The 26,054-nt window shown below is 37.2% G+C and overlaps 1 protein-coding gene across 2 annotated transcripts in view; it reads left to right on the forward strand.

Moving 5' to 3' along the window:
- The window catches only part of SCIN (scinderin), a 97,326-nt gene that overhangs the window by 61,853 nt on the left and 9,419 nt on the right, over positions 1-26,054 (forward strand). For both annotated transcript variants that reach the window (XM_037836803.1, XM_037836802.1), the window contains 8 exons: positions 6,418-6,550; positions 6,975-7,063; positions 7,839-8,054; positions 10,132-10,253; positions 16,106-16,196; positions 20,926-21,096; positions 22,762-22,939; positions 23,212-23,333. In XM_037836803.1, coding sequence (XP_037692731.1) covers positions 6,418-6,550; positions 6,975-7,063; positions 7,839-8,054; positions 10,132-10,253; positions 16,106-16,196; positions 20,926-21,096; positions 22,762-22,939; positions 23,212-23,333 — 1,122 coding nt within the window. The remainder of the gene's footprint in view (positions 1-6,417; positions 6,551-6,974; positions 7,064-7,838; positions 8,055-10,131; positions 10,254-16,105; positions 16,197-20,925; positions 21,097-22,761; positions 22,940-23,211; positions 23,334-26,054) is intronic.

Genomic DNA, 26,054 nt, shown 5'->3' on the forward strand with positions numbered 1-26,054 from the left:
TTCTACTGCAGTACACTTGGTATACTGGGTTAATGGCTAGTACTGTATTGGCTCTGTAAAAATATGTTTGTGAAAAGAATATGTAGTGGCTTCTTTCAAACTATTAGATGCTGAATATCTGTTCACTTTTAAATCCCAGTTCTGTCCCCAGTTTACCAGATGCTACTGTACTTGAATGGTTAATAAAACTGCACAATCCTGTTCAAAAAAAAGAATCCTCATTCACATAAATAGATAAATGGGAATTGGGAATGGAGGGAGTTTTGTCATAGAGATGCCACTGAATTTTTTTAACTCTTTCTGAATTACATGAAAAAATCACATAGTTGGAGAAAATATTTGCAAATCATGTGTCTGATAGGGGACTTGTATCTAGAATTTATAAAGAACCCTTATAACTCAATGATAAAAAAGACAACCCAATTAAAAATGAACAAAGGCTCTGAATAGACATCTCTCCAAAGAAGATACACAACTGACCAATAAGCACATAAAAATATATTCTGCATCATTAGCCACCAAGGAAATGTAGATCAAAACCACAATTGAGGTATTATTTCACAACCACTAAGATGGCTTTAATAAAAAAGATAATAACAAGTGTTAATGAGGATGTGGAGAAATTGGAACCCTCATATACAGCTGGTGATGCAGCCTCTTTGGAAAACAGTCTGGAGATTCCTAAAAAGGTTAAATATTGACTTACCATATAACCAGCAACTCCACTCCTAGGTGTATACCCAAGAGAGATGAAAATTTATGTCTACACAAAAACTTGTACACAAATGTTCATAGCAGGATCATTCATAATAGCCGGGGTGGAAATGACACAAATGTCCATCAACTAATAAATGGATAAATAAAATGTGATATATCCACACAATGGGATATTATTCAGCAGTAAAAAGAAATGAAATACTGATACATGCTACAACATAGATGAACCTTAAAACATTCTGCTAAGTTAACAAAGCTGGTCATAAAGGACTATGTATTGTATGATTCTATATCTATGAAACATCCAGAATAGGCAAATCTACAGGGACAAAAAGTAAATTGGTGGTTGCCCTAGGACTATGGGGGTGGGGAAATGGAGGAGTGACAGCTAAGAGCTAAGGGGTGCAGGGTTTCTTTTGTGGGTGATGAAAATTTCGAAAATTGATTGTGATGATGGTTTCACACATCTGTGAATGCACTAAAATCCATTGAATTGTACAGTTTACAATGATGAACTTTATGTTATATGAATTATATCTCAATAATGCTATTTTTAAATATATCACATTGTTGTCTATTATCCAGAATTACTTTTGATGACTGGCTAACAAATTATATTAGATCTCCATCGATTTTATTGAAAGCAAAGGAATGGAAACCACTTGACTTATGACTGGATTTTTACTTTGTCGTTAAAGTAATTTATTTTCTCAGTTTCTGGGAAGTATACAAAACCTATTATATTACAATTTTACTGGTTACTCTTTCACTTAAAGATATTTTGTTTAACCATATACTAAAAAGGAATTGAGAAAATTTAAATGTACTTTTGTTCATTTGTCAGAGCTGCAGATTTTTATGGAAAAAGTCCACCATAAACCTAATTCTCAAAGTCAGTCCTATTGTCAAATCTATCAGGCAATCAGACTGACTTTCTTTCAGAAAAAAATTATAACATTTTTCTATTTAAATAAATATTAATATGCATTTTGAGATATGTTGTAAAAATATAATAGAATGCATCTTATAAGATGGATTACTACATGTAATCAAGATTTAAATGATGTAGTAGATGTAACATGATTAATTTACCCATTTTTAGTAACTTATGAAAACAAATAGTAAATCAATATGCTTTTCTTACCACTTAATTCAATATAATGTGTGACTTGATTTATAAGTTTTTGTGAAGCAAGAAAAGTGATAAAAGACATTACATGATATTCCTTTAAAAAATTAAGTGTGTGTATGTGTACTGGGGACATTGTATGTTTGTTGAACTCTGGTGTTGTACTTTTGAGAACAATTAAATAAGAATCTAATATAAAAATCATTAATAACTCCATTAGTTTGGTTAGGAATCATAAACCCAAATTTCTTATGTATTTAATGAAAGAGAAAGTAATTGGTCTGTATCTACCATATAATTTAATATTTTGTTTATAGGAACTAGAAAACTGTAAACATTTTATAAACTAAAAGTAGGTGGAGAGTATTATAAATGGAAAAAAAAACTATAGCGGCAAAACAGAAAGGAACAGAGCAGATCAAGATTCTTAGATAAGAAACAGAGGAAAAGGAAGCTTTATCCTGTGGGTGAAACTATTGCACAAATAGTTCAATTTTGTAGATTGAACTACATGCCCATAGCAAGGATCAGATGAAGAAGAGATGAAAAAATCTGGTCAGTTAAACATGGGAAATTCTTAAGGTCTAGTATAAGTAGAATAAAGTGCCAAAGAAAGCTTTAATTCAAAGCCAATCAACAATAAAACCTTAGGCAAGAGAGAGAAACTGATTTTCAGAGTAAACTCATCAAGATAATCAGATGCCTAGACATCAGCAAAAAATTATAAGCCATACTATGAAGAAGAAAGATATGGCCCAGTCAAAGGAAAACAATTAAAACCTCAGATGAGTCACAGAATTTGGAACAATTAAAGATGTACAAACAAGAAAGTCAAAGGGCAGCCTACTCAATGGGAGAAAATATTTGAAAACAACATATCTGATAGGGGTTCAATATCCAGAATATATTAAGAAATCCTAAAAATCAACACTAAAAAGACACACAATCCAATTTAAAAAATGGGCAGAAGACTTGAATAGACATTTTTCCAAGGAGGAACTATGAATGGCTGAAAAGCATGTGCAAAGATGCTCAACATCACTAGCTATTACGGAAATACAAATCAAAACCATGAGATATCATTTCACAGCCACTAGAATGGCCACTATTAAAAATAAAACAGAAAACTACAAGTATTGGAGAGGATGTGGACAAATAGGAACACTCCTTCACTGCTGGAGGGAATGTAAGTTGGTGCAGCCGCTGTGGACAACAGTTTGGCAGCTCCTCAGGAAGCTAACTATAGAATTGCCATATGATCTGGCAATCCCGCTACTAGCTATATACCCAGAAGAACTGAAAGCAGGGACTCAGACATATGCACACTGATGTTCACAGTGGCATTATTCACAATTGCCAAAAGATGGAAGCAATCCAAGTGCCGTTAACCAATGAATGGGTATACAAAATGAGGTATATATGTAGGATGGGAATAGTGTTCAGCTGTAAGAAGAAATAAAGTCCTGGTGCATGCAACATGGGTGAACGTTGAGGACATTATGTTAAGTGAAATAAGCCAGACACAAAAGAACAAATATTGTGTGATCTCACTGATGTGAACTAATTATAACAGGCACACTCATGGAGTTGGAAACTAGAATATAGGTTACCAGGAGAGAGAATTGGGGTAGAGAATGGGGAGATGATGCTTAATTTGTGCAGAATTTCTATCTAGGTTGATTGTAGCTGTTTGGAAATGGATAGTGGTGATGGTAGCACATAATTGTTAAAGTCATTAACAGCACTGAATTATGTGTGTGGATGTGGTTGAAAGGTGATGTTTTGGGTTGTGTATGTTACTAGAAGGAAAGTCAGAGGATGAAACGTAGGACTGTATAACACAGGGAACCCTGTTGCAGATGATGGAATGTGGTGAATAGTACAAATATAAGAATGTTCTTTCATGAATTATAACAAATGTACATCACTGTTATGAGGTTTTAATAATAGGGTGGTATATGGGTAAAAATACACCTAATGCAAACTAGGGACTATAGTTGACAGTAATATTTTAATATTCTTTCATCAACTGTAACAAAGGTACCACACCAATGTAGTGTCAATAAAAGGGGGGTACATGGGAACATGGTAATTTTTACTTAACTTTTATGTAAGCCAACTTCTTTGATTAAAAAAAGTAACAATAATTTATAAAACAACATTATGCTAGGTGAAGGAAAACAGACAAAAAGTACTACATATTTTTGACACTGGCACAGAGTTGACAACAGAAGGGTATATAGGAAAAATCTACACATACTAGGGACTATAATTAATAGGAATATCATGTTCTATAAAAGTTTCACTCACTAAGTTTATTCATCAGAAACTTAAATCCTTCAGAGTGCCTCTATGCCAGCCAAGTTCTGAAACCCAGAAGCCATAGCCTCTTCAAGAACATCAACTAGATATGTCCCCTTTGCTCATAAAGTTGGCACCCCTTTTTCAAGATGCACAGGTTAGGGTGGTCACTGCCTAGACATCCCTGAAGATCAGGAAAGTAATTAAACTAGAGGAAGGGGTAGCAACAGACAAGATGGAATTTAACAAAGGATTATGAATACTGTCTTTATACATTTTTCTTTTTCTTAGTTGCTAGGGTATTAGAATAGTTAGAAGGAAAGAATTGAAATGGTGGAAATGTAACCCATAGCATCCTTTGGAATTTGTTCTATAGCTACTTGTTAAATTGTAATTTGGAAGCTGTATCTTTTTGCATATATGTTAGATCTCACAATAAGGAAATGATTGAAACTATAGTACTATAATTCATAATAACTTTGGAAATTTCCTATATATCTACTAGTTAAGTCATACTTTGAAAGATAATACCTTTTTGTGTATATGTTATATTTCATAATAAGGAAATAACTGAAACTGTAGAATTGTAGCCTATAATATTCTTTGAAATTTGCTCTCTAAATACTTGTTAAATAGTGCCTGGAAAGTTATCACTTTTATGTATGTATGTTATATTTGCAATAGAAAATACAAAAAATAAAATTTTTGAAAGTACATATTTTATGATTCTATTTGTATAAATTGTAAATATAAATAAATCTGAAGAGACAGTTAGATTATTGGGTATGTAGAGCTGGGGAAGGATAGGACTAAGAAGTGACCACTAAGGGGGGTGGGGTTTTTCTTTTGGGAGTAATGAAAATATTCTAAAATTGATTGTGGTGATGAATGCACAACTCTGTGATTATAGTAAAAGCCATTGATCGTACACTTTATGGATTGTATATTGTATGAATATATTTCAATAAAACTGCTTTTTAAGAAGTGTAACTTCCTTTTTATAAAGGAGAAGTGAGTTGTTTTCTTCCTAGATGGCAAAGGAAAAGTATGGTTACTACTTCTGCTAAATAGTGATCGTTTTCATAGAAGCCATACTGAAATTGTAATCTAAATAATTTGGTTGTTGACTTTTTATTACTTTTTCTGAAACCTGTTTCACCAGCTTAACACACACTTTTGTATTTTGTATCATCAAACAAAACTATTTCAGTCTTAGCATTGTGGACTAAAGAAATATTTTTAAATGTACAACTGTTAATCCTGGAACATTCATCCCTCTAGTGGAAAAATAATGTATTGCATACATCTAAAATACAATGTTCTTTTGAAAATATTTTAATTTGGGTTACCAAACAAGACTGTGAAGCAGAAGCACTGGGGCACTTTTTTTAAAGTACAGAATTCAGATTCTACCATAATGTGTCAAACTCCATCTCTGATCTAGAAAGGGCTCTGGGACCTGCATATTTAATTTGCCCAAATAACTAAGTTGTAGCCTACAGATTTGTTTTTGAAAGCCAGTGAATTCCCACCAGCATTTCAATATCACTTTCAATTTTGTAAAACCAGCTACAAGTTTTAAAAATGTGTAGTGTAGTCATTTCCAAACCTCAAGAGTCTAGGTAAATAACAATTTTATTTGTGATGGAGAAATTACTTTGATAGTTCATACAAAATGTAATTAAATTACAGAACCAACATTGAAAAAATATATATTGAAAAAATCTATAAACTATAATGTATTAATCTATCAATGCCTCCCTTAGAACAGTGCACTCAGTGATGTGGAATGAATGCTTAAGCGTCAGCATTTTGTGTATATTCAGGAGGTATGACGTTATTACCTACTTGAAAGGATTGCTGTGAAAATTAAAAGAAATATTCATGTAAAATTCATAGAATGGTGTTTAGTACAAACAAAGATCTCAATAAATATTGGCCATTATTGTTATCACTATTATTTTCTGATTTTCCACAGGTTTTAGATATAGATAAAACCTTAACTTTGCTGTTAGTAGTTCTTTTACTCGAAAGGATTTTAAAAACCTTTGGGGATATAATCGGGCTTGTGGGTTTATTGTTTGCTTGTTTGTTCTTTGAAACAGCTTTACTGAGAAATAATTTCCATACCGTGAAGTTCATTCCTTTCAAGTGTACAATTCTGTGGTTTCTAGTATATTAACAGAGTTGTGCAACCATCACCCTAATCTAATTTTTGAACATTTTTATCATTCCCAAAAGAAACCTTGGGCTCATGGTTTTTATTTTAGGTTTCAGATGCAAGTGGATCCATGAAAGTGACTGTGGTGGCAGAAGAAAACCCCTTCTCAATGAAAATGCTGCTTTCTGAAGAATGCTTTATTTTGGACCATGGTGTTGCAAAACGAATTTTCGTGTGGAAAGGTAAAGGATGCCATTGACGTTGTTGCTGCACTTTAGATTTATGGATATTTGCTTAGAAGGGGAAAGAAAACATCTTTTTTTCTGATTAAACAAAAAGCTTAGACTTTCTGCAACTTGCTCTTTAACCAGGTCACATAAAATGCATCCAATTTTGAAATTCATATTTTCTTCCCTTGAGCATCGTTTGACAGGTATTGTGTTGTTAAGGAAGGCATTAGGGAAATACAAAAATGATCTTTTTATAATGGCATTCATTATTATATTGTTAAATATACCTAATGTACTGGGAAGTATTTTGCCATCGTCAGTGCTGTATTTTAATTAAATTATAATTATGTGTGTGTTGGTATGCAAAGTGTTTCTTAATCATGTGACATCTCCCCCCCTCTGACTTTCTGACTCTTAAATTCACTTTGTATCATAGGTAAAGATGCTAATCCTCAGGAGAGAAAGGCCGCAATGAAGACAGCAGAAGAATTCCTACAGCAAATGAATTATTCCACCAATACCCAGGTACGTATGGAAGTCAGCTGGCTAGGCAAAACAAACCAAACACATGGGAGCACGTGACACCTCCGCAAAACTCATGACAGAATTTGGTTCAAAGGAACATGTGCATCTGAGGTCATTCTTCACTTGAATGTGTGCAATCCTGTGTCATATATCCCTAGAACTTTATCTGTGTGGGGATAGAATTTTCAGAAGCTGGAAATCAAACCTTTTATGGGGCTGCATGATTAGAACAAAAGCCTCTCTTCACTTCAAGATAATCAACCACAGTTGAATTAACCAAGTGTAGTCATCAGTTATTCCCCAGAACAAGTTGTGTAGACTTGGGCTAAAACCCAGATAATATTTGCTTTCATCAAGATCAGTCTAGACACTGGCTAGTCACTTTTTCCCTTTCTGAATCACTCAACCTCATCCACTGTCTTCATTTTTATGTCCTGTCATAAGTAACACAGTGAGATAATATCATCCAGCTCACAGACTTCTTGTGAACCTGATGTAGAAAGATAGTCAGACGTATTTGACTGCAGTGATAACATATGAAAAAGAATTTTATTCTTATCCCAAACATCCAATTTCAGTGAGAAATGCTTTAGCTTTGAGAGAAAGCGAAGTTGGAATATTTTAGCTTCATGTTTGACAGACTTTTATTTTTCATTCATTTTTTTAAGGATCCCAGTTCTAAGTTAAAATCTGTAATCACAGAAACCGAGCCATTCCTTTCATTTCCTTAGTTCTTTCCCCATTACTAGCTTCCTTTGTTTGTTTGTTTGTTTAGATTCAAGTTCTTCCAGAAGGAGGTGAAACACCAATCTTCAAACAGTTCTTTAAGGACTGGAGAGATAAAGATCAAAGTGATGGCTTTGGGAAAGTTTATGTCACAGAGAAAGTGGCTCGAATAAAACAAATTCCGTTTGATGCTTCAAAGTTGCACAATTCTCCGCAGATGGCAGCCCAGCATAATATGGTGGATGATGGTTCTGGTAAAGTGGAGGTATTTACCTTTGTTTGTTTGTTTGTTTGTTTGTTTTTATCAAACCCGTTTACGACAGTATATGTAGACATGTAGTTACATATTGTTTAAATAAGTAGATCATTAGAGAGCAGGAAACTATAACTTTGTAAAATGTGAATTTTACTTAATAATAAAGATGCTCCAAGGCTGTATATTAAATTATATAATTTAAAGCTGGACAAGGTGTCTGAACTTCATGCTCCATTTTACAGATGTGTATGTTGAAAATTTCAAGAGGTTAGATGGTTTGTGCCGTGTCACCTAATTACTGTCTTAGAGGCTGGCACTAGAACCCAGCTGTCGTTTCCAGTCCAGAACTGTCCTTGCTCTCCAGAGCCCCATGTCTGTGACTGTCCAGTGAGGAGGTATTTTTCCATGAATGCACCCACTACCATCAGTCTGTCCATCCATTTTGGAGGCAGTACATTAACAAAAACAAATTTGGCATGTGTTATGTGCTAAAACAGAGATATTTTAAGTTAAGGGCATTTGAATTGAGTTTGTTGATTGTTCCATTTTAGGGGAATAATTGCCAAAAGTCCCCTAATCATTACCCCTAACTCAACTCTCTTCATACAACTGACTCTCGAGTATCTAACTTAATAAGAACAAGATGATGTCACTTCCTATTCTAAAATGTTTTAATGGTTCCCACAGTCTTCCTGAAAACCTCAGTCTTCAGATGGCGTCTGGGTCTTCCGTGATTTGACCCATGGTGTCCTCCCTGCCCTGCCTCATCCTTCCACTGCCCCGAATGCCCTCCCCCCTGCAACCTGGCTAACACTGCCGCTCCTCCTTTGCAACTCAGTTAAGCCACAACCCACCACTCTGCACTGAAATGGACTTTCTCTGTGCCCATCAGTGATCTTTTTCTTTACTCAACCCATAAATGATATTTTTCTCAAAACGTATCATGTAAGTGCTATAGAAGAGTTCTTTGACTTCCAGGTTTCCCCTACTGGACCTGTTGTCAATACCTTGAAGTCGGGAACTGCATATTCCCAGGGCTTACTACAATGCTTGAGCCAAAGTCTATAGTCAGAAAATTTGGGAAATTATTTGTCCTCCTTTTAAAGACAAATGTGAATCTAGGTTGGGATGGGGACCAGGAGAGCAAGAATTGTAAAGGGAGAAGGTCACAGAAGCCTTTCATGACCGTCAGAGGTCTGGGTCTTCCTGGGCTCCGGATGTCGGGCATCCTCTCTGGAGCTCAGCACACGTGTTGCTGCCAGACAGCCCGTGGGAAAGACTCGTGGGAAAGACTTGGCTGCAGTCTCGATCTCAGGCCACAGCATTTCAGAGATGTCCTCCCATGCTTCCTCAGGGCTGCACTGCACTGCTTCTCTCCACTTACTGATCTCCAAATTCCAAGGCAAAGGGCCTGTCTCACCCCTTTCCGGGACCCCAGCAGGGAAAGGGTGTGTGTGATAACATTCTCCCTCATATGTTACTCTTTCATTTATAGTTCTCATCTCTCCAACTTGACATATTTTTTAATCTATGATGAAGGTGAGGGGGTGAAATAAAAACTGGTTCTGCCTGCTTTTATCCCGTCATTTTAAGTCTTACAGCTTTTAACAATAGAAATCATAATATCAGTTTCAATGTTATTTGGTCACAGTCTACTATTGGGGAAAATTACCGTCTCATGCCTTAAAGCACAGTGGAAAAGGAATAAAATAAATTCATTTGATGGAAATTAACATCTGATGGAAAACTTTTATTGTAAAGTTGAGAGATATATCTCTGAGCTGAATATTGAGGTTTGCTATTCCACTGGAATGCCATGTTATTTTCACAAATCGATCACACATTACTTATTTATCAATCAGTGGGCCTGTGGAGGATACAAAAGACAGAATCACTTAAAAAGTCAGTAAACAAATTGCCAGGCTGATGAAATTTCTTCTCTTTGCTTGATTTGTAAACTAGTTAGAAAAATAATTTAAAAGTTGTTTAATGGTAGATCTAAACCAAAAATCACTTAAAACTTATGAAAAGTATTATTAGAACAATAAAGCACTTAATTTTAGAATGTGTATTCCATTTCTTCCAGATTTGGCGTGTAGAAAACAACGGTAGGATCCCCATTGATGAAAACTCGTATGGTGAATTTTATGGCGGTGACTGCTACATTATACTCTACACTTATCCCAGAGGACAGATGATTTACACATGGTGAGTCTGCCCCTTTCACAAGACTTCATGTTCCAAAAGGACAAGATTTTTCACAAAGTATTAAATTCTGTACAGATTAGATAGAAGGAATAATCCTGTGGTGACCTCAGTGAGATTTATATAGCATTCACATAGTAGTTTCTTTGGACATGAGGCTGACCATGTTTTGTAGCAGCTGCCCACAAGTATGAAGAGGTTAGATAAAATTTATCTTATCAAATCTAGGAAAAAGGTTTTGCTATCCTGACCTGAAGTGTTCTCTTACTGGATATGTAGCTGAATATCTCATCTTCTTTGCAGGCTAACCCCCTAGCTGGACAGTATTGAGTACCATGTCATCTGATCATTGAAATTCATAGAGGGCCATTCTGATTGGAGTTGCAGACTGGCAGCTGGGCAAACCCTGGTGGGGTGGGGGTATGATTTGTGATTTCATTTCATACCCCAGAAATCTCAAATTGACACATCCTTGTTCTTTGTCCCTGTGAAACTCATAGCAATAGTGGTGGGGAAAAATGCCATTTTTTGGATTTGCACAGTGATTTTGTGTTAACTGAAGCTTAGGTTTATTAGCCTAGGTCAGTACCAAGGCCTTGCTCAAGGAGGAAGGACCAAATGTCTAACCAAGTAATTAAAGTACATACACCCTGCTGGGAGGTTTCAAAGGGATAGAAATCCTACAACAAATCATATCTTATGGGATTCTCTAAGTTTGTGTTAAGTGAATTCATATAAATTAAAATATTGCAGAGAAGGCTGGAAAAAGGAGAAAAATTCTCAAAAAAGATCTTAAAGCTGAGCAGTGTGGGTGGAAGGTAGACATGCAGGGCAGGGTCCTGGCTCTGCCTGCACTGTGATGGCAGCCTTCACTAGGCATACCGAATGCATGTGAACTCTGGTCTCTGTTGAAATGGTGACATTTCTCTTTGGTGAGTATCACACCAGATGACAGAGTCGCATCCATCTCTACAGCCTAGCCATTTATTCTGCCCAGTGCCTTGAGCCCAACCAAGTTCAGGAGATGCGATGGTCATCCTTATGCCAGAGGCTGTGCCACCCAAAGGGTGGTCTGGAAACCAACAGCATTGTTCCAGTTTGCTAATGCTGCCATTATGCAAAATACCAGAAATGGATTGACTTTTTTAAAGGGGGTTTATTTGGTTACAAAGTTACAGTCTGAAGGCCATGAAAATGTCCAAACGAAGGCATCAACACAAGTATACCTTCACCAAAGGAAGGCCAGTGGGATCCAGAAAATCTCTGTTAGCTGGGAAGGCACATGGCTTGCATCTCCTGATCCCAGGTTATGTTCCACTCTCAGCTCCTGTGCTTTCTTCAAAGTATCTAGGCTGTGAACACTTTTGTCTGTGAACACTTTTATCGGACTCCAGTGATTCAGTTAAGACACACCCTGAATGGGTAGGGTACCACCTCCATGGAAATTGTCCAATCAAAGGTCTCGCCCACAGTTGATTGAGTCACATTTCCATGGAAACACTCAAAGGATTCTAACCTAATCAACACTAATATGTCTCCCTCCAGAAGACTGCATCAAAGAACATGGTGTTTTGGGGGCTATAATACATCCAAACTGGTACAACGTGAGAGCTTATTGTACTTTAATGCTTAACAAGGCTTAAGCAGTGTTTCTAAACACTAGGTCCACAGTGGTATAACCCAGACTAATTTTCATGAATATAAATGCCTGCTCCCCACCCCACACCAAAAAAATCAGAATCTCAGGAGGTGGAGCTCCTGAGATACTAAAGTACCCCACTGCATTAATGAGAACCACCTCACCAAGTTGACTGACTCCACAGTCACTCCACATCTTTTTTCCAGATGAATATATTTAGCTGTTTCTCTCCACCATCTTAATTGCAACCATTTTTCAAGCAGCAGATTTGTGCCAGCAAAGGGCTAGATGTCTTGATATTCTCTCTCTCACATACCACCAGCCTACTTTCCAAAAAAGGAATCAAACAGATTAAGTAACTTAACCCCAAGTTGCAACTCTAATAATGCGTGAAGCAACTTTTCAAACCTTCATCGATGGGTCTGTTTGCCTCTGAGGCCTCAGTGCAGCTACATCCTGTAGGTATGTCCTTATTTTGCAACTTCCTTTTCTAAAATTTTAATGCAGAAATATGTTTGTGCAAATCATGATGTTTGTAGGGATAAATTAATTGTTCCCAGTCAGCTTTTCTTTTATATTCTGTTTCATGTTCTTCCTCTCAGTTATCTTTTGTGTGTAAAAGTATAATTGACTGTGGTACTTAGATCAAACAAAAAGGCTGAACAAGCAATTCAAGAGATCATTTTGAGGAATTAACAATTTGCAGCCCACATAAATAACTATGTGGATATGACTAAAACAGACTAAATCAGGTTACAGATTTTATATGCAGTGGTTATTCCTTAAACCCTTTGAGAATCTTTATTGAGCACTTTCCATGTGCCAGGCACCATGCAAGATGCTAGTGATATAGTAGTAAAAAACAAGTATTTAACCTGTGCCCTCAATAGCTTGTACTTTAAAGAGAGGCAGATGATTTTTGTTGTTGCTGTTGCCAATTTTGTGATTTATGTTCAAGGATGACAGTTGATTAACAGGCAGTTAAGTTACTCCTATAAATACATATTTCAGGTTGAAGGTACACCCTGCTTCTCACCCCCAACCCTCCCACTCTTGCTGCACGAGAGACGATCTGTAAGTCCTCACACTGTACCTCCACTGGGGTGTGGCCAGGGCAGCAGCCCGCTCTCTGAGAACAGGTCCCTACAACCACTCACAGCTGTTTGCATAGGGATCTGTGACTACAAAAGACGCTGCTCCTTCTTTTGGAGTCTGGAACTGCAGCTTTCCTCCACAGGGCCTTTCAGTCTGGTAGCACTCATAAAGGAGCAGCTGTGACACCAGTCAGTGATGAGGGATTTTAATATAAGGCAAAGCAGAGGGTTCCATGGGGAACTAGAGACGGAAACCTAAACCCTCTGTTGGTAAAGGACTGCATGGCAGCAGAAGTGGGAGGTCGACAGTCAAGCAAATAGGAAAGTTGTTCTAAGAAAAACAGGAAAAAGTGTGCCGTCATCTACCAGTAATGACATATGGCTGGAGCAGTTAGTTAACAATAGATAAAACCAGAAAAATTAGAGAGGCCAAATTGCAAATGTCTGTGTAGACCATGCTGAGGGGGAAGGACCTTCTTTTCAGGCCATTCGGAGCCACTCAAGGGGTTTGCACAGGGGAATGGCATGACTGGTTTTCATTTTAGAGAAAGTATTCTGGCTGCCTTTGAAAGAATGAATTGATGGGAGAAGACTGGAGGCAGGGAGATCTCTGGGGATTTGTTGCAAAATCCAGCGGGGATGGAAAGATTGAAACAAGTTTGCAAGGTATTAGGAGTTGGCATTCATAGGACCTGATGACTCACTGGTTGTGGGGAATGGGAAGATGACCTGGTCAAGGATGACCCCCAGGTTTCTGATCTGGGTGCAAGTGGTTATTGTTTCATTCACTGAGATAAAAGAATTCCGGACGAGAACAGGTTTGGCCCAATCTTTAAAAAAATTAAGCAGGATTAAGAAAATGATGGGACTCCAACAAATTATTAACAGTTACTATCTTTAGGCATGGGAATCAGGGGCAGTCAGTCTGTTTTCTTTTCCAGTTTCTATTTTATTTTCTTCTTTCCAATTTGATATATTCAACATTTCTTTGTTAAGAATGTGATTTTTTGAGCTATATCAAGAGCTTAAGTTGGATACTTGAGAGTCCTTTGATGAGTGCTTGCCATTTAAAGTCAGGAATGTTAAATATGTAAATTTGTTAACACTGTGGTTTACAGAACTTTAAAAGCTTCCATAAAGGTCATGAAGAGGCATTTAGAAAATAAGTAGTTCTTTGAAGACTAGCTTTCAAATTAAGCAACTCTTCAGTTTATGTGATAATTTCAAGGCAGAGAAGTAAATAGGTTACTACTAGGAGGCAGAGTTAAAGGTGAAAGACTAAAAATTAAATCAACTTCTGAATACACAAATTTGTCTTTTTTACTTTGGAAACCACTTATAGTCTAAAATGATAGAAGAAAAGTTATTTCAGCAGTGATCTTTTCTCTGAATAGTCAGATAATTGAAACTGCACAAACACTAAACAATGACAATGATAAATGTCTAGAGGCAGTAAACTCCGTTTTCACACAGAATTTATTTTGAATGGGCAATAAGCACCACAGGTTTATAAAGAAATCATGTCAGACAAAGTAGGTTACTTTTTGAACATAAGATTTCAAAATTAGAGGCAGAGACTGAATTATGTATTGATTGTAGTGGAATCCTTGACTCCTGGGTCATACATCCAGAAAGCAAATTAGTCTGAATTTGTGTGGATTTAACAGGAACCTAGCAGGAAGGGGCTTGAGAGAAATAGTGAAGTATTTATTGAAAGCTTCAGAAGGCAAAAGTGTGGTGATGTTATCCAGGTTACCTCTTTGAAATATTTTCCTCCAGAAAAACGAAAAAGGAAAAATGGAGACATAAGTTTGATGATATTGTCTATGTTAGTTGGTTTAATTTTTTTGTCCCTAGAACATGAACCAAATGGAGAAATGGCCAGGAGACAGCAGATATAATCAAGAAATGGCCCATCTCCAAGCTCTGTTCCTCCCCAGGGCTCCATGGTTGGCTTGGCACATGGGAATGTTAGCATTGTTAGCATTGTAAGCTCTTGAGAAATTCAGGCTGCCCACATTAAAAGACTACATGTTTTTATGGATGCCTTTATCAGAGAAAGCATTTTTTATTTTCTTGCAAATGTGTGCCTACCACTTGCCCGTCCTTCCTTTTATTCCCTTTGTAGGGCATTATTACAGCAATCATTCACCTATGCTGGTGCAATGAAAAATTCCCAGATAAATAAGACATGCTCCCTGATACTAGGTGTTGTGTGCATGTGTGTATGTGTGCGGCAGCCCAGAATGGCAAGTTATGGTTGAATCTATTATGAGTATAGAGTAGGTTACTCTCAAGATTTCAGAAGAAAACATGTTAACTTCCAAAATCTAATCCCAGGATTAGTGTTCTTGCTGCTAACCCCTAGTCATGACATGGAGAAGGGAGAATTGGCCAAAAGAAAGCAATGCTGAATACTATGTTGGTTTGTTTGTTCCCCATAAGGCAGATCTCCGAAAGGGTGATTTACAGGTCAGGTAGTAATTCAGAGTTACAGCCACAATTATCGTATAAAAAGATGTTTGCAAATGAAGGGATACATTGATTTATTTGCCCTCACTTGGGTTGGTGGCAGTTTAGCCACTCATACAGCCTTCTTAGTAATTCCTTTAAAGAATTGCAAAAGTGACAAACTTGGGCCTCTCCATTGCCTACTGCTGGTGATTATTTTCTTGAATTTTCTGAGTTCTGTGCTCACCAAAAATTCATAGAAAGATGAAGTGCCTCTAATATCCAGCGTAGGCAAATTTGGCTCATATTCTCCTCTTCAAATGGAATTGTTTTCACTATGGAGATGATTTCCCAAATTAGATAGTTCAAACTTGGAATCAGACAGACCTGATTACTTAGCCAAGTTATGTAAGGAGCAAAACCTCAATTTCTTTACCTATAAAATGGAGATAAAAATACCAAACACATAAGGTTCTAGATAATACACAGAATAATCATGGCACAAAGTTAGTAGTTTTAAAAAACGAATAGCTTCTATGACTTGTATCATTTTAAGCAGTTGTTTTCTTCTTGATCTTTCATAACAGCTTAACTCTCTGCTTGAAATGCCTACATTAGAAGATCTTTAAACTTAAATACAGGTTAATTTATTTCACCTCGGTTTTCCCTAGGCAAGGAGCAAATGCCACAAGAGATGAATTGACAACATCTGCATTCCTGACTGTTCAGATGGATCGGTCCCTTGGAGGACAGGCTGTGCAGGTTAGGATATTTTACCTCCCCAAACTCACACAAGTTAAAGTTTTGCTAGCCCAATTTCTAGTTAGAGTCCCCTCCCAAGTTGGGGTGGAAATGCAATCTTTTCTTGAAATAATTGCTTTCTTTCTTTCTTTCCTTTTTTTTTTTTTTTTTCATTTTTCATGTTGTTGTTCTCATGTCATCCTGGTACCCTCAACTTCTGGAAAAGAAGCAGCAAATAAAGGCCAAATAAAAAACAATAAAAACAAAAATAAAACAGTAACAGACTTAAGAGCCCGAAAGACTCTTTCCTATAGAATCCTACCATATGTCAATAAGAGCACTTACTTGACATGAAAACTTTTCTTCCCAAGTTATCACTTCCAGCTATCATATTCCAGCTATTAAGTAGTTGTGGTAGGCAGAATAATGGTACCCCAAAGGTGGCCACACCCTAATTTCCAGAACATGTGACTGTTAGGTAACAAGGTAAAAAAGGATTAAGTTTGCAGATGGGATTAAGTTTGCAAATAAACTGACCTCAAAATAGAGAGTGTGTCCTAGGTCACCCACGTGGGCCCGATGTAATTGCAGGGTCCTTATATGTGAGAGAGGGAAGCAAGAGAGTCAGCGTAACAGGGATGCAGCCCGAGAAAGACTCAGCTGGCCACTACTGGCTTTGAGAACAGAAGGGGCCCTGAGCCAAGGAATGTGGGCAGCCTCTAGAATCTGGAAAAGGCAGGGAAATGGATTCTTCCCTAGAACCTCTAGAAAGGACCTTTAGCACTGGGGACACCTTGATTTTAGCCCAGTGAGACCCATTTCAGACTTCTAACCTATAGAACTATAAGAGAATATTTTTGTGTCATTTTAAACTATATTGTGGTATTATGTTACAGCAGCCATGAGAAATGAGTACAACAGTATTGAACCAGCACAGATTAATAATTCTAATTAATAGGCTGAAAAATTAGAATATTTTATACATTCACAAATCATAAAAGTGCATATATTTCACTTTGCATAGGCAAAATGAAATTACCCTTGACAAGTGAGCATGGATCCTTGCTGTTCCCTTCTAGGTACCAGAATCTTATCTGAAAAACTTAAGCATCCCAAAAGTAATGGAGGAAGAAAGGAAGATGAGTAGAAGGGGATAAGATAGGAAAAGGACAGAAAGAAGAGAGGTAGGGAGAGAGGAAAAAAGGGGAGGGCAAGAGAAAAGAGAGGAGAGAGGAAAGAGGAAGACAGGGAAGACATGGAAGGACAGGGAACAAAAAGGAGGGAAGAGAAGAGGGAGGGAAGTTGTAGGGGAGGAGAGGAAAGTTGAAGGGAGGAGGAGAGAGAAGGGGAGGGGAGAGAATGGCACAAGAAAGGAGAAAGATGAGAATTTATGCAATTCTCATAATTAAATAAAATTCTCATAAATAAATTTCTGAAATTTATTTGGGAATTTATAAAAACAGAATAATTTGTTGAGAATGACTTAACCCAAATTCAAAATAGCAATTCCATATAAATATAAATGAGTCAATTTCTTAGTGTGTGTAATATGGAGACAGACAGAGAGACAATCGGATTCCACCATCAGTGTCCAGCTTTAGCTCTCCTCCTGGTATCTAAGGAATCCTTTTTAGCCTGGTTCAACTTTTTCTCAAGCTCAACTGCTCCTCTTCTTATGTTTATGATTTGAGTATCTGCTGCTTGTTTCAGGACCTTTATTAGTAACCAAATTCTCAGTCTTTGTTTAATTTCTTACTGTATAACTTAAATGCAGACTTGAAGGAGGCTTTGCTTCCCTCCAGCGTGCTCTGTCTGGTGTGGCTGCAGATGCTTCTTCCTAACCCTGGGAGAGGTGCCACCCCCGCCTTCCTTGCTGGAGCAGCTCACCCTGCTTGGGTGCGTTCTCTCAGCCTGTGGCTCCTCCCTGACTGGCTTTGGTGAAGGCAGAGTCTGGTGACCTGCTGAGTAAAGCATCTTCCAAACTGAGGTTGAAACTGAAATCAGGGGCTTGTTTGATCAGCATAATGACGTTCCTAAAGCAGCATCACTAACCATTCCCTTTTCAGGGATGCATTGGTCTCACTTCCTCATGCCTGATGCCCACTGGGCTTAGATTCTACATGATATACAAGCATCTTTGCTTTGCGTTGTTTTCAAATCTTTATAAATATTTAATTGCTTCCTCAAATATAATGATTAAACATAGAGGTAAGTCAGATACCTTAGAATATCGTATCTAAGATGTGGATGTTGAATTTGATCTGCCAACTGGTTAATAGATGTATAAGCTGTTAATAGAGATATAAACAAGTTAGATTAAAGGTACAGATTGACTTTTTTACAACTTAACTTTTGAAGATGATTGAATTCTTTAAATGTACTGAATTCTATTCCCCCATGAAGTATTATGTTCATTTCTTGAATGAAATCTTTCTAGCTAGGAACTAGCTAGAAAGTCAATATTTAAAGTATTCCTGGGTTTGGGGACAAAACCCAGAGGCAATAGCCTCTTCAAGAATATAAACTAGATGTGTCCCCGTTTCTCATAAAGTCAACACCCCTTTTCAACATGAACAAGTTAGGGTGGTCACTGCCTAGACATCTCTGAAGATCGGGAAAGTGATTAAACTAGAGGAAGGGGTAGCAACAGATAAGATGGAATTTATCAAAGGATTAAAAAAAATTTTTTTAAAGTATTCCTTACCGAATTTTGCAAAATCTTTGAACATATGCATCGTGCCTTATAAATTCCATAGTATTTCTTAGTAAAATATTTGATATCTCATTTAATGAATTTCCATTCGTGATTAGCTCATTGAATCCTAAATTGACAATGAAATGGTAATTTTTATTTTAGTCACTAGATGGCAGTGGCATATAAGAATGCATGAACAACTGAAGTCCTTTATTGCTAGTTTAGAAATTCCTTTGTAGAGTATATTAGCATATTGAAAGTTGTTCAGATTACCTTTTCTTATTCTTTTTGTCCTCTCACAGTAGAGGATGGGCCTTAATCAGTGTCTTTCTTTCATGTTGGCAGTTGAAGTTTTCTCAGTATTATGTACAGTGTTAAGCCAACAGTGTTACTGCTTCTTTCTCCACCCCAAGCCCTGAAGCTGTGACTCAAGAAGAATTTTCATAATCTGCTGCTCATTTATTTGAACAGATACTAATTGAAACATATCTGGGAAGTCAATTATTTTCAGTGCTGCCTCGGTCTCCCCACAATGGCCCATGTTTCCACATTCCCTTTCACCTGGCTTCTAAAAAAAGACAGGCTGGAGGTCAAAAGTACATAAGACAGATCCAGGGTAATTTAGCCTAGGGCCAAATGAATGAAACAATAGGGGGCTGACACAGAATTTAAACTATTCATGTAAAGATGTTTCTAATTTCAGGGCAACGAATATCCTAAACTTCAGCCTTGGTTAGAATTTAGTGCATATAAGAGGGGGCATTTCATTCAGAATAGATTGATTATTGAAGTACTGCTGCTAACATCCATTCCCTTTCCTATCACCATTTCCATCCCATTTCTTCCCCTTCTCCAATTCTTTTGAAACATGTGATCAGGGGGATCTTAGTTACTTGTTTTCATTCTCCTCTCTCATGTGCTATGGGCACTGGAGTAGAGATATCTAAGGAACCGATTTATATCACCCACTTTGACTTTTGTGTTGGAATTATTTTAAATATTTTCTTGTAAATATTTTGCAATATTTTACTTGTGAAATGGATCACAATGCCATTTCCTAATACAAAGCAGCGTTCATGGGAAGAAACTGTGCAATTCTTTGATTAAAATTATTTTCCACTGACCCAAACTTTGAGTGTTTCATGGAAAAACACATAAACTTTCTAACCAACACAAAAAAAGATGTTTTAAATCAATTATTTATGAAAGAATTAGGATCCAGATATTACAACACCACTATCTGGTGTTAAGCTAATAGGTGATAATAAACTAATAATTAACCTTTTTTTTTTTTCAATTTCCTCATCCCAAAAGGTCTTTATATGTATTAAAAACAAGTTGCTTATGATATATATATCAATTAATACATCTTCTATAGGTTCATTAAATACTACTTCTGTAGGTTAGTTAAACTAAAATATTTATTTATTTTTGCCAGTTTTTGATGTTTGGATGGAAATTTATTGTCCATCTCCAGATGGATTTATGATTATTTATTTTTCTTCTCACAGATATGGAGATATAGAAGTAATGACTATGATTTTGTGTTGTCTTATGTTCTGAAGCATTTAAATGCACATCTCTTTACCTTCTGAACCAAGCCCAAAACACAAGAGAATCAAGCATATCTGTAAGCATCTGTAATATGTTGGCACTTTAAAAAAAAAAAAAGTAATTTTCATAAAAGATGGTATGCATGAGCACTTTTTTGTTGTTCTTTTTCAGTTTTGGAGGTGTAGATGAACAAACTTACATTTTTATGGTTTCTGGAGGCAGAAAGTGTTTCAGTGTGGTTTTCCCTAACAAGAAACTACTTAGGGAGGCTGTGTTGGGGTTAACAAATCCACTAGCCTTAGAGTCAGCAAGAGAAAAGCTGTGCTTAATTATCATTAACTTACATTTCCTGTTAATCATCATTCCTTCTCCTCTCAACTTGTTTATTTTTGTTTTTTTCCTAAAAGGAAAAATAAATACACTTTTGGAAATATAACCACCTTTCATTTCATCTTTATATCTTTCTTTTATCCCTGTCCTCCTCCCACCCCCACCCCACAGATCCGAGTCTCCCAAGGCAAAGAGCCTGCTCACCTGCTGAGTTTGTTCAAAGACAAGCCTCTCATTATTTACAAGAATGGAACATCAAAGAAAGGAGGTCAGGCACCTGCTCCCCCTACACGCCTCTTTCAAGTCCGGAGAAACCTGGCATCTATCACCAGGATTGTGGAGGTAATGTCATACATTCAATGAAACATGCCCTGGTTACGGACTTCCCAGTGGACCGGGCTGTCAACAAATCCCCATCTTTAAAAAATTGGCAAGTGAACTCCCTTCATTTCTATAATTAATCCAGTGTTCACGATAAAAAATACTAAAACCCAGAGACGCCAGTAAAAAGTTACTCTGTATACCAGGCCACTTTCATTTTTTCAACTACAAATGTACCAAAATAAATGAATTTTAAGACTAATATAACAAATCAAGCGGTCAAAGGCTTGAGACAGCTTAAGCTCTATCTTGAAAGGCCTGGAGCAAGATGGATAGTAGGTGAGGTCAGGTGACCAGACTGGGGAAAACTGAGAAGGGAGGCCTTTGTTGGCTCAGGTGTAACAAATGTGGGAAGTAAGCTTTGCCACGTCGGACCAGAACCGTAACTCAAATGGCCAAACAGTCTGTCTCTGACAGCAGCTGTGAAAGAAATCAAACTCTATATCAGGGTGCCTGAGACCAGACCTCCAGGCTTGGGCAGACCAGCAGGCCCAGGATTTTAAGTCACTGAGAGCCTTGGCCTCCAAGACAGTCCCATCACACCTCATAGCCAAGTCACTTCAGTCCCCATGGAAATCCAAGTCTCCCGAATCACCCCTGATCTATCCTACTCTGCCTATCCCCAAGCCTGGACCCCTCTTTCAACCTTCCTGTCCTCACAGGCCATTCAGTTGAGCCCTTAAAACCCGGTCAGTCATCATTATCAACCTCTTCTCTAAGTGCCCTCCTTCGTCTGCTTACTCTGTGGCTCTCCCCAAGAACACAGATTCCCATTCAGCCCTCTCAAGTGGACATTGTGTGTTTCCCCAATGCCCACTTCCCAAAGCCAAGAAGAGGTGGGGTATCTTCCTTGCTCGTTCTTGTCTCTGACATTTCTTCTCTCTTGGGCTCTCCTTCCCCTAGCCCTGTTGTGCTATCTTCTGCTGAGCGACCAGTTCTCCTCTGTTCTTTGATGGCTTCAGCCATTGCCTCACTGTCTCCATGACTCTGACTTCTCCATTCCTTGACTTGCTCTCTTCCAACGATGTTTTCTTGAAAACCACTTCAGCTCACACTTACATAATCCTATCCTTGATCTTGCTATTGGCAATAACTACAGCATCTCAAAAATCTCTATTTCAAACATCTAATCTCTGACAACCATCTCCTGTCCTGTGGCTTTTTTACACCAATGTGCACATTCCAGAAATTTTCCAGGCTCATATCCAATGCATGAACCGTCCTCATCCATCACACCCTTCACCTTCATGTGCTCCTCTCTCCCCAAATCTCCAGCACTCCCCACTGTCTACCAATAACTTTGATTCAGAGTTCACAGAAAACAGAAACAGAAACATAAAGGAATTGCCTCTTCTCCCCTCCAATTTCACCACCTTATCTGCGTCTACATGTTTTTATTATTCTTCCCTCTCTGGGCAGTTGAGCATTGACGTAACACAGACCAAAGCATTCCTACTCTGATGTTTTTCAAATGCCATGGTGGTATGCCGGTGCTGTGCTGAATTAATTTCCTGGGATCAAGACAGAATGCTAAGTTTGTCACTGCCACAACTTCTGGGGCATGTTTGTTGGGGGTGCAAAGCACTGTGAATTTGAATCATTGTGTTATTTTTCTTCATCCTCTAGGTTGATGTTGATGCAAATTCACTGAATTCCAATGATGTTTTTGTCCTGAAACTGCGACAAAACAGTGGCTACCTCTGGAAAGGAAGGGGCGCAAGCCAGGAAGAGCAGAAAGGAGCAGAGTACCTGGCAAGTGTCCTCAGGTGCAAAACTACAAAGATTCAGGAAGGCGAGGAACCAGGTGTGTACTGTGGGACCAAAGGGGCTAATCAGAACTTAGAGTTGGCATGAGTGCTAATCTTGTGCTTTATGATATTCAATGGTATTAATGTTTTAATGGTTATGGGGGTAGGAATCCCCCATTAGTTGTAAAAGTGGGTGATGGTCCCTGGTAATATTTCAGTAACTTCTAAAATAATGTTAAAATCAAGATGAGATATTATTTGTTAATATAAAGCAATAACAACCATATACCCTTGCAGATGCTTGGATAACTCATTGTGTTTTCCACAGAGGAGTTTTGGAATTCCCTTGGAGGAAAAAAAGATTACCAGACCTCCCCATTGCTAGAAACCCAGGCTGAAGAACATCCGCCTCGGCTTTATGGCTGCTCTAACAAAACTGGAAGGTTCATTGTAAGTATCTTGAGAGACAGTGGGGTAGAATCTAAACAACACTGGAAGAGGCATTCAGTGTTGGCTCTGTCACTTTCCAGCCATGTTTCTTCTTTGATTCTCAGTTTTAGCTTACTTGCAAACCAAGCATGGTAATCTTTGCTCTATACAGAGTAGTTGGAACAGTCAATGATGTAGTGTATGTGAAAGCATTAAGAATACTGTCAAATACAATATAAATCAAGCTGCTCTTAAAATATCAGCTACTAATCATTATCTACTTTGCACCTGTGCCAGCCTGTGGGCAGCGCTGTGTGGATATGCAGGTGGTTGGAGTAGCTAATTTAATAATTTGGCACTTTCTGTGGGCAGCAATAGTTGTATCTGATCATACTACACAAGTTTTACACTTCAATTTCCAAGGGAAATAAAGCCTTTGACCAGTTGACTGAGTAAATGATTTTATGGAAATTTTATGATCATTGGGCAAAATCACAGAAAACTATAGACACACCTGCAAACTATTTGTAATAAACAGGAAGGTATCTTTTCCTTGTCATTCACAACCTTTGACTTCCAGGCAGTTACAAATAATACTGTCTGTGTTCAAAAATGATTTTATGCTGGCTCTGAAATATCATCCTAGGCTGCAGCCCCTCACCCAATTTAAGTAGAAAAATTCTGCATTCTCTGTTTGACAGGCTAGGCCTTTGTGTAAATTTTTTATTTAAAGAAAAATTTCCTTCTCTATATAAATTTTAATCTACAGAGTTCATCAATTCATTCTGCTAAATATAAGCTCTATTTTCCAACAGACACACACAGAATTCCTTAAGTAATGTACTAGTTACATTTATTACTAGAAATAAAATGCATTGAAGAAGATACTGTTCATGTAAAAACTACACTTGAAACTTACAAGTGATTTGATATAAATATAAAAAATTTAAATAGTGGATAGTGACAAATGACTACAGAACACCACCCAGATAAATTTGCTCACCTACTTTTCAGAAAATCCCTGTATTTGCTTTTTTTTTAATAAACGTGTCATCAGAGAAAAAATCTGTTCTTTTAATGTTTTGACTGTTAATTTGATACTGAATCCAAACAACTTCTTTTTCAGCATATGCTTCTATAATATATTAGTGCTACTTGCTAATATTGTTGTAAATTGATGTTTGTTTCCACTGAAGATATTTTTAAAATTAAATAGCTAAGCTTTGTTTTCACTCAGGTTAAAAAAAAAAATCTATTACCCTTTTTTCAGTTTGTTTGTTTTTTTTCTTTTTCCTTTTGATCATGCACATATCTTTGCCTTTAACAGGAATGCACTTTTCCTCTATACCTACTCATTTTCTTGTTTTGATATTTAGAACCACTTCTGGAAGTTCTCCTTTACAGTTTAAAGAAAGGGACTGAAACTAACAAACAAATGTTAGTGTAAATATAATCTTATAATCACCATCAGAAAGTAGGCTTTGGACATTTAGATTCATGCAGGCAGCTGGTTAAAAACACAGCTTTTAGAACCAGTCTGCTTGTGTTTTAATCCTGGCAGAATTACTGGTGCTGTGACCTTATGCTGGTTACTTACTCTGTCTGTGCAATAGTTTTCTCATCTTTAAAATGGGGATAATCATAGTACCTACTTCATAAGGTTGTTGTGAATATTAAATTAGTTATTAGATATAAAGCATTACAACAGTGGCACAGGGTAAAATATATTTGTTTGTTTTTTAAATCCTTAAGTGATTGGTAAATGTTCTAGAAAAAGCTAAAGACAAATTCCTTGCCCTCTATAAATGGTCAGATCTTTCTTTCTGCTTTATAATCTCAAGATCATATCAGATTGCCAAAACAAGCATTGTATGGTCATGCCCAGAGGTCTGTGGGTCGCCTCCGACTGGCCTTACCCAGGCTGGCTCCACTGGAAGGTTCTGCTTCAGGCCGCAGGTTGGGTTCTCCTGCTTTTCCATGGCAGAGCTCAGGTGCACAAGAGGGCCTCTGCTCGGCACATTTGCTAATATGACACAGCCAAAGCCAGTAACATGGCCAAGGCCACGGTCAGCTGCCCACTTAACTGCCCTGCAGAGTCACAAGTCAAGAACAGGGGCCCATAGTCCAGTTTACCACACTTTCCTGAGGGTCAGGGAGGTTTCATCCAGAATTCTCTAAAAATATCAAGAGTACAGTAACAAATGCCTACAGGTGTTGGGTGAATTAAATTAACTTTCCCCATTACCCTTTAAACTGTAGAGAACACAATTTAATCTATTTTAAATGAAAATATTGAAATTTTTTTGACATATTATGTTATAATGGCATTTTATTGAAAATTATTGATTTATAAAAACAATCTTGACCTATTGATTATATAAAAATAATCTCAATTTACAAAATGTAAGATAATTTAATACCCAAGCTATAAAATCAAGTGTCTTTAGGGACTACGCAGGCAACATAAATGTGTGAAGCAATGTGTCATAAGGAACTGTCAGTATAGAGAATTACAGTCAAATTGACAATATATGTCCTACCTAAAGGCATTCCAATTCATTGTTTATATTAAGCATTGTGCTGGCCAAATAAGATAGCCTTCAGGCCTTCAGTTTTTGGTACTTGATTAAACAGATAAATGATATTTACCTCTTTATTACTGCAAAAAGAAGAAATGACTACCAAATTTTATTTTAGCTATGTTCTAAAATAATATAAAGCATTTGTTTCCAAATAGTGTAA

Source organism: Choloepus didactylus, chromosome 5, assembly GCF_015220235.1.
Source record: "Choloepus didactylus isolate mChoDid1 chromosome 5, mChoDid1.pri, whole genome shotgun sequence".
Lineage (NCBI taxonomy): Eukaryota > Metazoa > Chordata > Mammalia > Pilosa > Megalonychidae > Choloepus > Choloepus didactylus.